A 16,959-nucleotide genomic window follows, 5' to 3' on the forward strand; every position below is an offset into this window, starting at 1 on the left:
TCAGTCATGGTGTGGGGTGGCATTTCTTTGGGGGGCCGCACAGCCCTCCATGTGCTCGCCAGAGGTAGCCTGACTGCCATTAGGTACCGAGATGAGATCCTCAGACCCCTTGTGAGACCATATGCTGGTGTGGTTGGCCCTGGGTTCCTCCTAATGCAAGACAATGCTAGACCTCATGTGGCTGGAGTGTGTCAGCAGTTCCTGCAAGAGTAAGGCATTGATGCTATGGACTGGCCCGCCTGTTCCCCAGACCTGAATCCAATTGAGCACATCTGGGACATCATGTCTCGCTCCATCCACAGACTGTCCAGGAGTTGGCGGATGCTTTAGTCCAGGTCTGGGAGGAGATCCCTCAGGAGACCATCCGCCACCTCATCAGGAGCATGCCCAGGTGTTGTAGGGAGGTCATACAGGCACGTGGAGGCCACACACACTACTGAGCCTCGTTTTGACTTGTTTTAAGGTCATTACATCAAAGTTGGATCAGCCTGTAGTGTGGTTTTCCACTTTAATTTTGAGTGTGACTCCAAATCCAGACCTCCATGGGTTGATAAATTTGATTCCCATTGATAATTTGTGTGATTTTGTTGTCAGCACATTCAACTACGTAAAGAAAAAAGTATTTAATAATAATATTTCATTCATTCAGATCTAGAATGTGTTATTTTAGTGTTCCCTTTATTTTTTTGAGCAGTGTATCTACAGACGCACACACTTGTGTTCCCCCATGTACTTTCTTTTTTAATACACACACACACACACACACACAAAGGACAATTGGGTTAGGGGTACAATATCACATTACACAAGGACCTTAATTATAATTCTAACAGCGTTTTTGTTAGAGTATTTAAATGTCTAAAAAATATAGTTCAATTTCTTTTTGAAAGGTAAGAAAATGTGTTGGTTTGTAAATTTACATTTGTGAATATGAAATTTGGCCAAAAGAATAATGAAATGAATTACATAAACTAGTTTAAAGTTATTTATATTGTAGGTAGAATCCAAGCAGTACGTCTCTCCACAATAGTGTAAGATCTTCATACATGTATAAAATTATAAATCTACTGATGTCTTGCCACAGTTTCCTTACATTAGTACAATGCCAAAAAAAGATGTAACACCGTTTCTGGGTGGTCATTACAAAAGGTACAATTTTAGTTTTTCTAAAACTTCTTCATACAGTGGTTGGCAGGATAATATTTATAAATAATTTTAAAGGAAACTTCCTTAATTTTCTTAACAAATAGGTATGTGTGTGGCAACATCCAAAAATTTTTCCAACAGGTGTTATCAATAAAACCGTTCCAATAAGGCATGACAAGGTTCGTCGAATAATAAAGCAACACCTAAGGGAATGCTATCTAAAACAATTGCAAAATCTTTAGGTGTTACAGGGATCTTGTAAAGTGATACGAATTCCTTATAACCAAGTAAAAAACCCTCTGCATTCACAAGTTGACTCACTTATAGGATATTATTTCGGAACCAATATTCTAAAAACAAATAAGTATTTTTATACAATATATCCCGATTATTCCATATATATGTGTTGAGAAAAATTATGTCCATGACAAGAAAACCTGCCGATGAAAAGCAGTTTCACTGGAATTTTGTCGATATTCTAATTGCAAACCAACATGAAGTTAAGGCCACCAAAACTAGAGAAGACATGAGGCTTTTTGGAAGTGTTGATAAAATGAGATGTGCAGGCGGACGAGTCGGTCAAGGATCGATTCGGACAAAGTGATCTATTGTATGACAAGTGACAGTTTATTCAGAGTAAAGATATCTGGTACAGCATGCATGGGCTCTGTCAAGTAACTCCGAGTGAGCTAAAAGAGGAGAGCTCCTAATACAGTTTGTTTACATATTTTATACAGCACAGAAAGTAGGTTGAGTCTTGAAGTTCTGGTTCTATGGTTGGTTCAGGTCCAGTTGTAGTCTCCGATGATTGGCTCCTGCAGTCCATCGCTTCAGCCGTTGCTCATTGTCCTTGTTGTCTTCTTGAGTCCAGGGTGGGTGTGTGTGTGTGTGTGTCCTAGATAAATTATAATCTTGTGCAGCATATGTGTGCAATGAGTTTGTGTGTCTTAATGTATGTGTAGTTCCTGTTTTCACATAGCCAGCCGTTGGCCGATACTGAGACTAAGGCATTGTGGTTGGGCCAGTTCCTGTTTATGTGCTGTGAGTGGAGACATCAGCCTGCTTGTGTCAGCGTTACTGAGTGCTGTTTCCTATTGAGTAATATTTGGAAGACAGATGAAGTTAATATGCTGAAGTTAATATGTTATAGCAAAAGGCCTGGTTATAATGAACACAGCTAAGTGCTCATGCTTACAGAAGTACATACTGACCGTAACGGTAGTAATGACGATAGTTGATCAGCGAAACTCCATTATTTGATAAGTAACGAACGTATTTTGATAGTATTATGCTTGACAAGCTGGTGAATGGCTTCTTCCCTTTTTTAATGAGAATCGCCATATTCAACGTCTCACTGTAATATTATGGTTCATACCACGCCCATCGTTTAGACTACATAGTGAAAGAGACTCGCTCCCTTCTTTCATAACTGTTGAACATTTTAGTTTCTTTATCTCTCCGTGCGCTCTTGAGATGTTGGCTACCATAAAGAACATTTCCGTAACCTACGACGGTATGGGCAAAACCTTTAGCAGCGGCGACTTCATTTCGGGGCGAATAACGTTGGAATTAGGAAAAGATTGCAAAATAGATTATCTTTCCATAAAAGCAAAGGGAAAGTCAGAAGTCCGTTGGACAGAACATCATAATAAGACAACTGTAACTTACCATTCCAAGGACAAGATGTTCAGCATTGAACAATTTATCATTCGAGAACAAAAAGGCCAAGGTAAGACATCAAGCACAGGTTCCAGAGTTTTATATGGGACATTTATTTACGAAGTAAGGTTATGCCTCTTGTAGTGCAGTAGTAGCGTCGTTAGATCATTAGATAGACAATGGTCGAACGACGCTACTACTGCACTTCAAGGGGCATAACGTTGCTTCGTGTGTGTGTGTGTATAAATATATTAGTACCAGTCAAGTTTGGACACATTCATTCCAGGGTTTTTCTTTATTCTTACTGCTTTCTACATTGTAGAATAATAGTGAAGACATCAAAACTTTGAAATAACACATGGAATTATGTAGTAACCAAAAACGTGTTAAACAAATTATTTTATATTTGAGATTCTTCAAAATAGCCACCCTTTGCCTTGATGACAGATTTGCACACTCTTGGCATTCTCTCAACCAGCTTCATGAGGTAGTCGTCACCTGGAATGCATTTCAATTAACATGTGTGCCTTGTTAATTAAGTTAATTTGTGGAATTTCTTTCCTTAATGCGTTTGAGCCAATCAGTTGTGTTGTGACAAGGTATGGGGTGTTTTTTTATTTAACCTTTATTTAACTAGGCTAGAAAGTTAAGAACACATTTATATGTACAATGACGGCCTACCAAAAGGCAAAATGACTTAGGGGTGGGTCCCTAAACAATTATTAGAACGTTGGGTAAATATTTTTCAATATTACAGTTTTTCTCAATCGCTTTGGCTAATTTTTTTGAAAATCTTAACATTCTCTAAACTGTAAGTTAAATTGTCACAACTGTTTTATGGGACATCACAACTCTATTGCATGTCTGCAAGATGTAGTAACTCACCCAAAACATTTAATTCATGCTTCAAAACCTAGTTATTGTCATCGTGTGAGCTGTACAGGTCAAAATGTTTAGATGTTTTTTCACCATGGCAGTCAACCCTGGAAATGTTTGTTTTTATACAAATTTCAGTTTGTTCTACTTTTTTGTTGACACTGACCGCTTACTGTACAAGAATGTCAGTTTTGTCTAGCTGAATGCTATTGTGTATCACTGAGCTTTATAGATACCGATTTCAACAGTAGATAAAAGTTTACTTGGAAAGGTCAATACTGTTGTACACAGAAAAAGGATATGCACATTTGTATGTATCCAGATTATTATAATTTTAAGCAATATGTTACATGTAAACAGAAAATTCACATTTGCATTTCCATTTAATATTTCTTACATGTAAAGTCATATGTAGTGAACAGAGAATTTGCCACAAAATTACATCCATGCAACAAACAAAACCAGCAGCAATGAAAAAAACTTTGGTACTTCTGTAAAAAGCAAATTGTACTTCCTCACAGTACGTAACATTGCAAGTTCCCATCTTCTTGGTGGACATCCTGTCGCTCTTGTTGGTCTGGCCAGAGATTTGTCAACGTCACATCTGATGTTTTCTCTTGCGATACACCGGGGGAAAAATCTCCTTGCGTGGCTCAACCATCCCCTGCAATCTGTGATGTCCTCTTAAGCAGGATTCATGGCATCTAATAGAGACATCTGATCTTGTGCCCGATAGTCATATGCTTTCCACCTCCATGCTGAACAAAACCTCTTCTATCGGATTTAGGAATGAGGAGGATGGTGGAAGGAACTCCATTCTTATCCTTTCATGCCCAGCAAACCATTCCCTGACAATTTATTTCAATTGTATTTATTTTATGTTTGTTTAACCAGGTAGGCAAGTTGAGAACAAGTTCTCATTTACAACTGCGCCTTGGCCAAGATAAAGCAAAGCAGTTCGACACATACAACAACAGAGTTACACAGAGTAGTACAAAAACAAGTCTATATACAATGTGAGCAAATGAGGTGAGATAAGGGAGGTAAAGGCAATAAAAAGGCCGTGGTGGCGAAGTAAATACAATATAGCAATAAAAACACTGGAATTGTAGATTTGCAGTAGGTCAATGTGCAAGGTAGAAATACTGGGGTGCAAGGGAGCAGAATAAATAAATACAGTAGGGGATGAGGTAATTTTTTGGGCTATTTATAGATTGGCTATGTACAGGTGCAGTGATCTGTGAGCTGCTCTGACAGCTGGTGCTTAAAGCTAGTGAGGGAGAAGTTTTTCCACTTTTAGAGATTTTTGTAGTTCGTTCCAGTCATTGGCAGTAGAGAACTGGAAGGAGAGGCGGCCAAACGTGGAATTGGCCCTGGGGGTGACCAGTGAAATACACCTGCTGGAGCGCGTGCTACGTGTGGGTGCTGCTATGGTGACTAGCGAGCTGAGATAAGGTGGGACTTTACCTAGCAGGGTCTTGTAGATGACCTGGAACCAGTGGGTTTGGTGACGTGTATGAAGCGAGGGCCAACCAACGAGAGCGTACATGTTAAAGTGGTGGGTAGTATATGGGGCTTGGTGACAAAAGGGATGGCACTGTGATAGACTGCATCCAATTTGTTGAGTAGGGTGTTGAAGGCTATTTTGTAAATTACATCACCGAAGTCGAGGATAGGTAAGATGGTCAGTTTTACGAGAATATGTTTGGCAGCATGAGTGAAGGATGCTTCATTGCGAAATAGGAAGCCAATTCTAGATTTAACTTTGGATTGGAGATGTTTGATGTGAGTCTGGAAGGAGAGTTTACAGTCTAACCACACACCTAGGTATTTGTAGTGGTCCACATATTCTAAGTCAGAACCATCCAGAGTAGTGATGCAGGGCGGGCGGGCAGGTGTAGGCAGCGATCGGTTGAAGAGCATGCATTTAGTTTTACTTGTATTTAAGAGCAGTTGGAGGCTACGGAAGGAGAGTTGTATGGCATTGAAGCTCATCTGGAGGGTAGTTAACACAGTGTCCAAAGAAGGGCCATAAATATACAGAATGGTGTCGTCTGCGTAAAGGTGGATCAGAGACTCACCAGCAGCAAGAGCGACATAATTGATGTACACAGAGAAGAGTTGGCCCAAGAATTTAACCCTGTGGCACCCCATAGAGACTGCCAGAGGCCCAGATAACAGGCTCTCCGATTTGACACACTGAACTCGGAAAAGTAGTTGGTGAACCAGGCGAGGCAATCATTTGAGAAACTGACGCTGTTGAGTCTACTGATGAGGATGTGGTGATTGAGAGTCGATCGCCGTGGCCAGGTCAATGAATACGGCTGCACAGTATTGTTTATCGATGGCAATTAAGACATCGTTTAGGACCTTGAGCGTGGCTGAGGTGCACCCATGACCAGCTCTGAAACCAGATTGCATAGTGGAGAAGGTACGGTGGGATACGAAATGGTCTGTAATCTGTTTGTTAACTTGGCTTTCAAAGACCTTAGAAAGGCAGGGTAGGATAGATATAGGTCTGTAGCAGTTTGGGTCAAGAGTGTCCCCCCCTTTGAAGAGGGGGATGACTGCAGCTGCTTTCCAATCTTTGGGAATCTCAGATGACACGAAAGAGAGGTTGAACAGGCTAGTAATAGGGGTTGCAACATTTTCGGCAGATCATTTTAGAAAGAAAGGTTCCAGATTGTCTTGCCCAGCTGATTTGTAGGGGCCCAGATATTGCAGCTCTTTCAGAACATCAGCTGACTAGATTTGGGAGAAGGAGAAATGGGGATGGCTTGGGCGAGTTGCTGTGGGGGGTGCAGTGCTGTTGCCCGGGGTAGGGGTAGCCAGGTGGAAAGCATGGCCAGCCGTAGAAAAATGCTTATTGAAATTCTCCATTATAGTGTATTTATCGGTGGTGACAGAGTTTCCTATCCTCAGTGCGGTGGGCAGCTGGGAGGAGGTGCTCTTATTCTCCATGTACTTTAGTGTCCCAGAACTTTTTTGAGTTTGTGTTGCAGGAAGCAAATTTCTGCTTGAAAAAGCTAGCCTTGGCTTTTCTAACTGCTTGTGTATATTGGTTTCTAACTTCTCTGAAAAGTTGCATATCACGTGGGCTGTTCGATGCTAATGCAGAATGCCACGGGATGCTTTTGTGCTGGTTAAGGGCAGTCAGGTCTGGAGAGAACCAAGGGCTATATCTGTTCCTGGTTTTACATTTTTGAATGGGGCATGCTTATTTAAGATTGTGAGGAAGGCATTTTTAAAGAATAACCAGGCATCCTCTACTGACGGGATGAGGTCAATATCCTTCCAGGATACCCGGGCATGGTCGATTTAGAAAGGCCTGCTCGCTGAAGTGTTTCAGGGAGCGTTTGACAGTGATGAGTGGAGGTCGTTTGACCGCTGACCCATTACGGATACAGGCAATGAGGCAGTGATCGCTGAGATCTTGGTTGAAAACAGCAGAGGTGTATTTAAAGGGCAAGTTGGTTAGGATGATATCTATGAGGGTGCCCGTGTTTATGGCTTTGGGGTTGTACCTGGTAGGTTCATTGATAATTTGTGTGAGATTGAGGGCAACAAGCTTAGATTGTAGGATAGCTGTGGTGTTAAGCATGTCCCAGTTTAGGTCACCTAGCAGCACGATCTCTGAAGATAGATGGGGGGCAATCAGTTCACCAATGGTGTCCAGAGCACAGCTGGGGGCAGAGGATGGTTTATAGCAAGCGGCAACGGTGAGAGACTTGTTTTTAGAGAGGTGGATTTTTAAAAGTAGAAGTTCAAATTGTTTGGGTACAGTCCTGGATAGTAGGACAGAACTCTGCCGGTTCTCTCTGCAGTAGATTGCAACACGTCCCCCTTTGGCCGTTCTATCTTGTCTGAAAATGTTGTAGTTGGATGGAGATTTCAGAGTTTTTGGTGGTCTTCCTAAACCAGGATTCAGACACGGCTAGGACATCTGGGTTGGCAGAGTGTGCTAAAGCAGTGAATAAAACAAACTTAGGGAGGAGGCTTCTAAATGTTAACATGCATGAAACCAAGGCTTTTATGGTTACAGAAGTCAAGAAAAGAAAGCGCCTGGGAAATAGGAGCGGAGCTAGGCACTGCAGGGCCTGGATTAACCTCTACATCTCCAGAGGAACAGAAGAGGAGTAGGATAAAGGTACGGCTAAAAGCTATGAGAATTGGTCGTCTAGGACGTCCGGAACAGAGAGTAAAATTAGCAGGTTTCTGGGGGCGATAAAATAGATTCAAGGTATAATGTACAGACAGAGGTATGGTAGGATGTGAATACAGTGGAGGTAAACCTAGGCATTGAGTGATGATGAGAGAGATATTGTCTCTAGAAACATCATTGAAACCAGGTGATGTCATCGCATATGTTGGTGTTGGAACTGAAGGGTTGGATAAGGTATATTGAGCAGGGCTAGAGGCTCTACAGTTAAATAAGCCAATAAACACTACCCAGAACAGCAATGGACAAGGCATATTGACATTAAGGAGAGGCATGCTTAGCCGAGTGATCATAAGGGTCCAGTGAGTAGTGAGGTTGTTTGGGGTCACTGCGATTCAGACAGCTAGCCGGGCCATGGGTAGCAAGCTAGCATAAGACGGAGGGAGGTCTGTTGTTAGCCACCTCATGCGTTTCTGTCGGTAGGTTAGTGGGGCTCCGTGTGGTAGAGGGGAACAATCCGATTGGCAACATAGTTATAGTGGCCCAGGAAAATTGTCCGATAGACCTATTCAGCTAGCAGCCGATATGCTCAAGACAGCTAACGAATAATGGGCCGCAGTTAGCAGATGGGCGTTCAGGTTACGTCGCGACGGAGGGGCCAGTTGAACAACTCCCTCGGGTAGATCACGTTGGTAGTCCAGTTGTGAAGGCCCGGTGGGGCTCCGCATCGGCAGTAAAATGGGTCCGGCTTGGTGATTGTAGCCCAGGAGTGGCTGATGGAACTCTTCAGCTGGTTAGCTCCGGGATAATTGGTGTTTTCTCCGGACCGACGTTAGCCAATAGTCACTCGGATAGCAGCTAGCTAGCTGCAAGATCCAGGTGACATTGTCCAGAGCTTGCGGTAGGAATCAGGGGGTATGGAGAGAAAATAGTTCCAATGTTGGTTTGGTGGAAGCTGACATTATCCCACACAATTACATAATGAGGTCGTTGTGCAGTCCTCTATGACATGAAGAATTCACAAATAGATCATGTCATAGATGGTATAATTCTATTCAAATTGTGCTGTATTACTTTATATTCTTCATACATATCTTACGGTACGTTGTGATTTTCAGACTTGCATTTACCTTTACAATAGTTGTTGTATTGTTGTGAATGAAATGCTGTAACAAAAGGAAAGAACGAGTACATATTTAGCTGTTTTCCCTACGGAATATTTGCACAATTGATGACACTGTGGACCTGTTTACAATAGGCTGTACTCTCCAGCCAGCCTCTTCCATTGTAAGGCCATGGTTTAGACCTCAGAAAAATAACTGTAGACCTCGACAAGTCTTGTTCATCATTGGGAGAAATTTCCAAAGGCCTGAAGGCACCATGTTCTTCTGTACAAAAAATAGTACGCAAGTATAAACACCATGGGACCACGCAGCCATCATACTGCTCAGGAAGGAGACGTGTTCTGTCTCCTAGAGATGAACGTACTTTGGTGCGAAATGTGCAAATCAATCCCAGAACAACGGCAAACAACCTTGCGAAGATGCTGGAGGAAACAAGTACAAACGTATCAATATCCACAGTAAAACGAGTCCTACATCGACATAACCTGAAAGGCCGCTCAGCAAGGAAGAACTGCTCCAAAACCGTCATAAAAAAGCCAGACTACGGTTTGCAACTGCACATGGACAACAATATCATACTTTTTGGAGAAATGCCCTCTGGTCTGATGAAACAAAAATAGAACTGTTTGGCCATAATGACCATTGTTATGTTTGGAAGAAAAAGGGGGAGGCTTGAAATCCAGAGAACACCATCCCGTGAAGCACGGGGGTGGCAGCATTATGTTGTGGGGGTTCATTGCTGTTGGAGGGACGGGTGCACTTCACAAAATAGATGGCATCATGAGGAAAGGAAATGATGTGGATAGGAAATGATGTGGATATATTGAAGCAACATCAAGACATCAGTCAGGAAGTTAAATCTTTGTCGCAAATGGGTCTTCCAAATGGATAATGACCCAAAGCATACTTCCATAGTTGTGGCAAAATGGCTTCAACTGTACATACATACATACATACATACATACATACATACATACATACATACATACATACATACATACAGGAAAAAAAACATTATTTTAGGCACTGGTTGGAACACTGTCGGTATCTTACAGTAGTAACACTGTAATCATGTTATTGCATTGTAATTGCATACTAATGTTGTATAATTGTTTATGTAATTACACAAGGAATAGGGCAGAACTTTGCATAAAAAAAGGTGGTTTAGGGGGAGTGGGATGTGGTAGAGTTGGGCAGTGGTAGGGAGTTTATGATCAATGTGTTGTTCTTAATGGTTAATATGGTTCTAAATTATATTTTTTGCTCTTATTAAAGTACCATTTGCTCATTTATTTGTTAATTAACGTAATGTGGTCTCATCTACTGTAACATGGATCTCATTACCGAAATGCATCAGTGATAAAAATACTCCTAGAATAATATTACAAAATATCTACTCTTTATATTTGTGTTCTTTTAAAATATTAATAATAATTTAAAACATAAATATATATATTTTTTTAAACATCCAGGTTATGAACATGCCACACGTTACGGTAATTAGATAGTTTTTAAATGAGTTTTTAAATTTTTATTTTCACCTTAAATAATGAGATATCTTTGTGCATGGTCTTGGAAAATATTTGGTCCATATTTTAGGACAGATTCTTTTTGATCTTTTAACATAAACGTGACTTGTTGTTTTTTCAGATTGTAATGTTGTAGCTCCTGGAACTCACGTTTACCCATTCACATTTCAGATCCCTCAACAGTAAGTGCCCTGCAAACACACCTGGTGGGCTAATATTTACATCGCTTAGACACTTGATCATGAGCACAATCATATAATTAGAGTAGTAAGCTATCTTGTTAACATCAACAAGGTAATCCTGACTTGTTTTCAGAATGTTTACAATGGTTAACTTTCTAAGTACTTGTGTTTTATGATTGTGTCTTACATGCTGACCACAACGCTCGCATCGCGTACGATTCAAATCATTGCACCCACACTGCTCGCGCAGAGCAGCGAGCGTCTGCGGCGCCAGGCGCTAAAATCGAAATTGGTTCTATTTGTGACACTCAACATGCCGGCCTCTCCAATCTACTCATTGGTTTTTAGGAGCATATACCCACGTGGGTGATTGAAAGATGATCCGTCGGTTGTAGTAATTCACCGTAAAGTTGGTTGCCAACCGTCGCATCAAGTTCAAAGAAGAAAAATAAGCGTGAAGGAAGGAGGAGAGATGAGAAACAAATTGTTTCACCGTTTTATCTGTGGATTTTCAGAGTAGTGGACTTTGCATTTCAGGTAAAATAACAACCCTATGTTTATTTCCCAAGACAAATTAGCTAGCAACAGCAAGCTAGCTAGCTAAATTGCCACAAATGTTTAATACTTTTAACCTGTCCGCAAATTAATATAATTGGTTCCGAGTTTGTTTTGATATTTCAACCTGCGTGTCCTCATCGCTTCTGCTGTGGGTGAACAAAATCAAAGTGCGCGTCCGGTTTGGTCAGCATGTTAGCATACCTATATGATACACTGAATGAGAAGAAATTAATGATTTAGTCTACGTTTACACAGGCAGCCCAATTAGGATATTTTGCCCAATTATTTGCAAAATATCTGATCAGATTGGTTAAAAGACCAATTAGTGAAAAAAGATCAGAAATGAGCTGCCTGTGCAAACAGCCATATTAAGTCAATAATATAATCAATAGATTGCAGATAGTACATGTATATGCAGGTAGCTGCCAACATAAAGGAATTGCCAACGTAACGTGTCTTAATGACGTTGGGTCACCATGAGCCACCAGAACAGCTTCAATGCGCCATTGGCATAGATTATGTTTCTGGAACTGGGATGTGAGATGTGAAACCAATCTTCCACAAGAAATTCCATAACTTGGTGCTTTGTTAATGGTGGTGGAAAACACTGTCTCAGGCACCACTCCAGAATCTCTCATAATAGTTCAATTGGGTTGAGATCTGGTGACTGACACACACTTTAAACCCCCTATGCTCCTTTGAGACCCCTCTTTCAAAGTTACTGAGACCAAAATAATGGGCAACTGGGCATTTTTATGCATGACCCTAAGCATGATGGGATGTTAATTGCTTAATTAACCTAGGCACCGCATTCAGGAACCACATTCAATATTTTTTTGTATCCCTCATTTACACGTGTGTTTCCTTTATTTTGGCAGTTACCTGTAAATAGCCTAATTACATATAGGGTCATCCTAGTCTAGGGCTGAAATGAACGCTCAATGGAGATTCTCCTATTAATAATCATATTTTGTGTCCTTGAAACCGACCCATAATGGCTTTGTCTTGATGTATATGTAACTAAAGACTACTGTAGCCTAGTTACAGGTCGAGCACCATATACCAATCGGAGACATTCGTTGCCATTTTCCGATTATGACAGTTCACTTGTTTATTTATGGCCCTAGTCTGTAGTTTCCAAATTGCTTGTAGATACTACACCATAAAATATAAACTTTATGTAGAATGTTGACTATAATCTATCACCATTCTTAGTCTTCGTTTTGTAATTAAAAAAATAATAATACTTATATTCCTTGTTCATAGAGCAATGCCATCATCCTTTAAAGGCGCCTGGGGGAAAATCCTGTATACGTTAGAGGCCAAGTTGAGCAGATCAATGAGGATATCCAGCAAAGCCAGGGCTGAGTTCCCCTTTGTCTCCAAGGCAGACCTGGGCAGCATCCCTGAGCTGATGGTACACACACACACACACACACTCCCTGTTGACACAATGAGTACTACTGTGTGAGCCTATCCTGATATTTATTAGTTATTTTACCAGGTAAGTTGACTGAGAATACGTTCTCTTTTGCAGCAACGACCTGGGGAATAGTTACAGGGGAGAGGAGGGGGATTAATGAGCCAATTGTAAACTGGGGATTATTAGGTGACCATGATGGTTTGAGGGCCAGATTGGGAATTTAGCCAGGACACCGGGGTTAACACCCCTACTCTTACAATAAGTGCCATGGGATCTTTAATGACCTCAGAGAGTCAGGACACCCGTTTAACGTTCCATCCGAAATACAGCACCCTACACAGGGCAGTGTCCCCTAGCACTGCCCTGGGGCATTGGGATATTTTTTTTAGACCCGAGGAAAGGGTGCCTCCTACTGGCCCTGCAACACCACTTCCAGCAACACCTGGTCTCCCATCCAGGAACTGACCAGGACCAACCCTGCTTAGCTTTAGAAGCAAGCCAGCAGTGGTATGCAGGATACTAATGTAGTATTGCCAATGCTGCTCTTAAATGTTTTATCCTCCTGATTGTGGTTGTATGGTGGTAGTGTTGTTTGTAGCACAAGTGTCCTTTGTTCCTTTTCAGATACCTCAGCATGGAACCAAGGATAAAAAGATGAAGTTATTCACCTCAGGAAAAGTGGGAATGGACATTCACATAGAGAGAATGGGCTACTACTTAGGTAAGAAAACCAACAGGACTAATGAGAGCTAGGGACATAGTAATGCACATCTGGTATATAGCCTTTCATACCATACCAATGTTTATTACTGTTGCTTAAGAACATTTTAATGTCCTTAGAAAATATAAGTATATAAATATATTATATATAATATAATATAAACGTGAAGGGAGGGCGTTGTCAGTATTCCAATCTTCAAGCATATGCTTTTCAGATGATTGCATTTTGTTCTTTGTCATGCATACACAAACAATACAGCTGAATATTGTCAGTTGCATTGTTGACTTTAGTGGTTAAAGTGGAATTGACAGCATTTTAATTACTTTGCAGATATGAAACAGACCGTTATATCAGTCAAAAATATCAAATTCACAGTAAAAAAAAAAGAGTTATATTTGACAAAAAATTTAATGACGCATAGTAAGGCATTGTTGGCAGAATAGAGGGATGCAGTTCAATGCAGGCTTAATATGGTGTTATTCTCTATGGGGTACCACAGGGTTCAATTCTCGGGCCGACTCTTTTCTCTGTATAAATCAACGATGTCGCTCTTGCTACGGGTGATTCTCTGATCCACCTCTACGCAGACGACACCATTCTGTATACATCTGGCCCTTCTTTGGACACTGTGTTAACTAACCTCCAAACGAGCTTCAATGCCATACAGCACTCCTTCTGTGGCCTCCTACTGCTCTTAAAACGCTAGTAAAAACTAAATGCAAGCTTTTCAACCGTTCGCTGCCCGCACCCGCCCACCCGACTGGCATCACTACTCTGGACGGCTCTGACTTAGAATATGTAGACAACTACAAATACCTAGGTGCCTGGCTAGACTGTAAACTCTCCTTCCAGACTCATATTAAACATCTCCAATCCAAAATTAAATCTAGAATCGACTTCCTATTTTGCAACAAAGCCTCCTTCACTCACGCCGCCAAACCTACCCTCGTTAAACTGACTAGCCTACCGATCCTCAACAATGTAATTTACAAAATCGCTTCCAATACTCTACTCAGCAACCTGGATGCAGTCTATCACAGCACCATCCGTTTTGTCACCAAAGCCCCTTATACCATCCACCACTGCGACCTGTATGCTCTAGTCGGCTGGCCCTCGCTACATATTCGTCGCCAGACCCACTGGTTCCAGGTCATCTATACGTCCATGCTAGGTAAAGCTCCACCTTATCTCAGCTCACTGGTCATGATAACACCTACTCGTAGCACGCCCCAGCAGGTATATCTCACTGGTCATCCCCAAAGCCTTTGGCCGCCTTTCCTTCCAGTTGTCTGCTGCCAATGACTGGAACGAATTGCAAAAACATCGCTGAAGCCTTATATTTCCCTCACCAACTATACAACATCAGCTATCTGAGCAGCTAACCGATCGCTGCAGCTGTTATATAGCCCATCTGTAAATAGCACACCCAATCTACCTACCTCATCCCCATACTGTTTTTATTCACTTTTCTGCTCTTTTGCACACCAGTATTTCAACTTGCACATCACCATCTGCTCATCTATCACTCCAGTGTTAATTTGCTAAATTGTAATTACGTCGCTACTACGGCCTATTTATTGCCTACCTCCTCACACCATTTGCACACACTGTATATAGACTATTTTTTTCCCTATTGTGTTATTTACTGTACGCTTGTTTAATCCATGAGTAACTGTGGTTGTTTGTAAAATAAGAATTTGTTCTTAACTGACTTGCCTAGTTAAATAACATTAAAACGCTGTCAGTTCCACTCTGAGTAATTCATAAATACAGTGTTATTCATACATGTCGGAATGAGAAAAAAGCACAAGTTGAGGTTTCACGCAAATCATGCACAGACATGGTAGATTTGCTCAAGTGTTTGAATTATCATTTATCTCATATTAGGTTTGACCTTCATGAATCCAGAACAACATTGCTACCATAAATATACACCCCCTCCCTTTGCAGGTGAAGACCTAAAGGTTGTGGCGTCCATTGAGAATAGCTCCTCTCGTGAGATCAAGCCCAAGTACACCCTGTACCAGAAGGACAGCTTCTTTGCGAGGGGAAAGAGGAGGGTGTCCACCAAAGACATCCTGAAAGAGCTGGGAGAGCCCATCCCGCCATCTGGGAAACTGAAAGTCACTAAAGTCCTTAAAATCCCACAACACATTGTTCCATCCATCTTCACCTGCAGTAATATTAAATGCGAGTACAGGCTGAAGGTGTGTGTCTCTGTGTCTCTCTCTGTGTGTGTGTGCGTGAGAGAGAGTGAACTGTTAAAACATATATTCAGTGTCTATCCAAAGCCACTACTACAATGTGCTTTGACCATTTATTTACTAAGATACAGCAAAACATGTTCTGGGCTTACAACATGCTGTAGTGGGCTTTGTTGCTACAACAGGAATGCTCTGGTGAAACACCTCTTTTATTTTGTAATTGTTTACCAAGGGAGTCATCAGACTTTTGAAATGATTAATGACCTATTTTTACAACTTCTGAAGTCATGTGGGTTGTTATCATTGATAAAAATGTAGAACAAAGACTAGAGGCTGGTTACTTTTTAACCACAAATGTTATCTAAGTATAACATGCTGTTGGGCAAACCATGTTCTTATTGAGTCCACGTTTTGCAATTGGTAAATCGTTATACTGTTTGACAAAGTGTCACTGATCGATTTATACAAGTAATTTTTTCTAACTCAAATGGAAAAGTGTTTTTTTAAAAACAGTTTACACTTGAAATATGAGTTTGAATATACGTTAAATCCAATAATCAAGGGTAGCAGGTAGCCTACTGGTTAAGAGCGTTGGGCGTAAATGACTCAAATGTAAATGTAATAATTTACCTTTTAATTCTAGCTTGCATACTGTGCTTTGCCATAGGCCTATAGCCTAACTATTGCATTCCCTTTGATTCCAATATCCTTGTTTACGTCATAGATCGTCCTGGATGTTCCCTATGCCAGAGACCCAGAAATCAAATTGCCACTGGTCATCCTCCCTGCAACTCAAACGCCTGGACTGCAGCCGCCACCTTACTCTGACTTTGGTTTTGACTCGTTCGGGAATGCAAACCAACCCGGATGGAACAGCACACCACAATTTCCGGGAGCCTATCCACCAATGGCCCCAGGAGCCTATCCACCAATGGCCCCAGGAGCCTATCCACCAATGGCCCCAGGAGCTTTAGCGCCTCCCCCAGCCTACGGAACGTACCCATCCCTGTCTGATTTTGGTGGTAAATCCTAGTGGGAGAAAAGATAAGAGGGTAAAATATAACAAATGAATGCATTGTATATGATAATGTGCAGTGCTCTATCTCTTTAGACTTCCATTCATACTTCCATACTTCTCTGTTGTTGATGTTTCTTGTCATTGACATGACAACGTGTCTAACTTCAATATCTTTGTGGAAATGCCAACTATGAATAATGAAATGGAACAAAGCTCTGCTTAAGTGTGCCTTGTATAAGTTGTCTAAATATGAATATTGCTGTTACGAATGTAACAATGAATGTTCTAATTTCATGGTGGTGCTGATAATCGAATAAAAATATTTTATATATATATATATATATATATATATATATATAT

The 16,959-nt window shown here is 41.1% G+C and overlaps 1 protein-coding gene across 2 annotated transcripts; it reads left to right on the forward strand.

Annotated features, from left to right (window-relative positions):
* The first annotated feature begins 1,666 nt into the window (after positions 1 to 1,666).
* On the forward strand, positions 1,667 to 16,958 carry LOC110525306 (arrestin domain-containing protein 3). Of its 2 annotated transcripts, XM_021605316.2 has the most exons (7): positions 1,667 to 2,875; positions 10,437 to 10,460; positions 10,615 to 10,675; positions 12,500 to 12,650; positions 13,281 to 13,377; positions 15,328 to 15,584; positions 16,306 to 16,958. In XM_021605316.2, exons 1-7 carry the CDS (start codon positions 2,620 to 2,622, stop codon positions 16,612 to 16,614), a joined length of 1,155 nt encoding a protein of 384 aa, XP_021460991.2. In that variant the 5' UTR covers positions 1,667 to 2,619; the 3' UTR covers positions 16,615 to 16,958. The 2 variants fall into 2 exon arrangements, with proteins under 2 accessions (XP_021460991.2, XP_021460993.2); XM_021605318.2 differs by lacking the exon at positions 10,437 to 10,460 and having other exon boundaries at positions 2,529 to 2,875.
* Position 16,959: the final 1 nt, after the last annotated feature.

This window comes from Oncorhynchus mykiss, chromosome 6 (assembly GCF_013265735.2).
Source record: "Oncorhynchus mykiss isolate Arlee chromosome 6, USDA_OmykA_1.1, whole genome shotgun sequence".
NCBI lineage: Eukaryota > Metazoa > Chordata > Actinopteri > Salmoniformes > Salmonidae > Oncorhynchus > Oncorhynchus mykiss.

Bases quoted from the DNA above. Each gene is read 5' to 3' on its own strand.
- LOC110525306 (XM_021605316.2), top strand. From the start codon at position 2,620: ATGTTGGCTACCATAAAGAACATTTCCGTAACCTACGACGGTATGGGC. The intron at 10,461-10,614 runs GTAATTAGATAG...TTGTTTTTTCAG, and splicing joins TGAACATGCCACACGTTACG to ATTGTAATGTTGTAGCTCCT. The intron at 10,676-12,499 runs GTAAGTGCCCTG...CCTTGTTCATAG, and splicing joins ACATTTCAGATCCCTCAACA to AGCAATGCCATCATCCTTTA.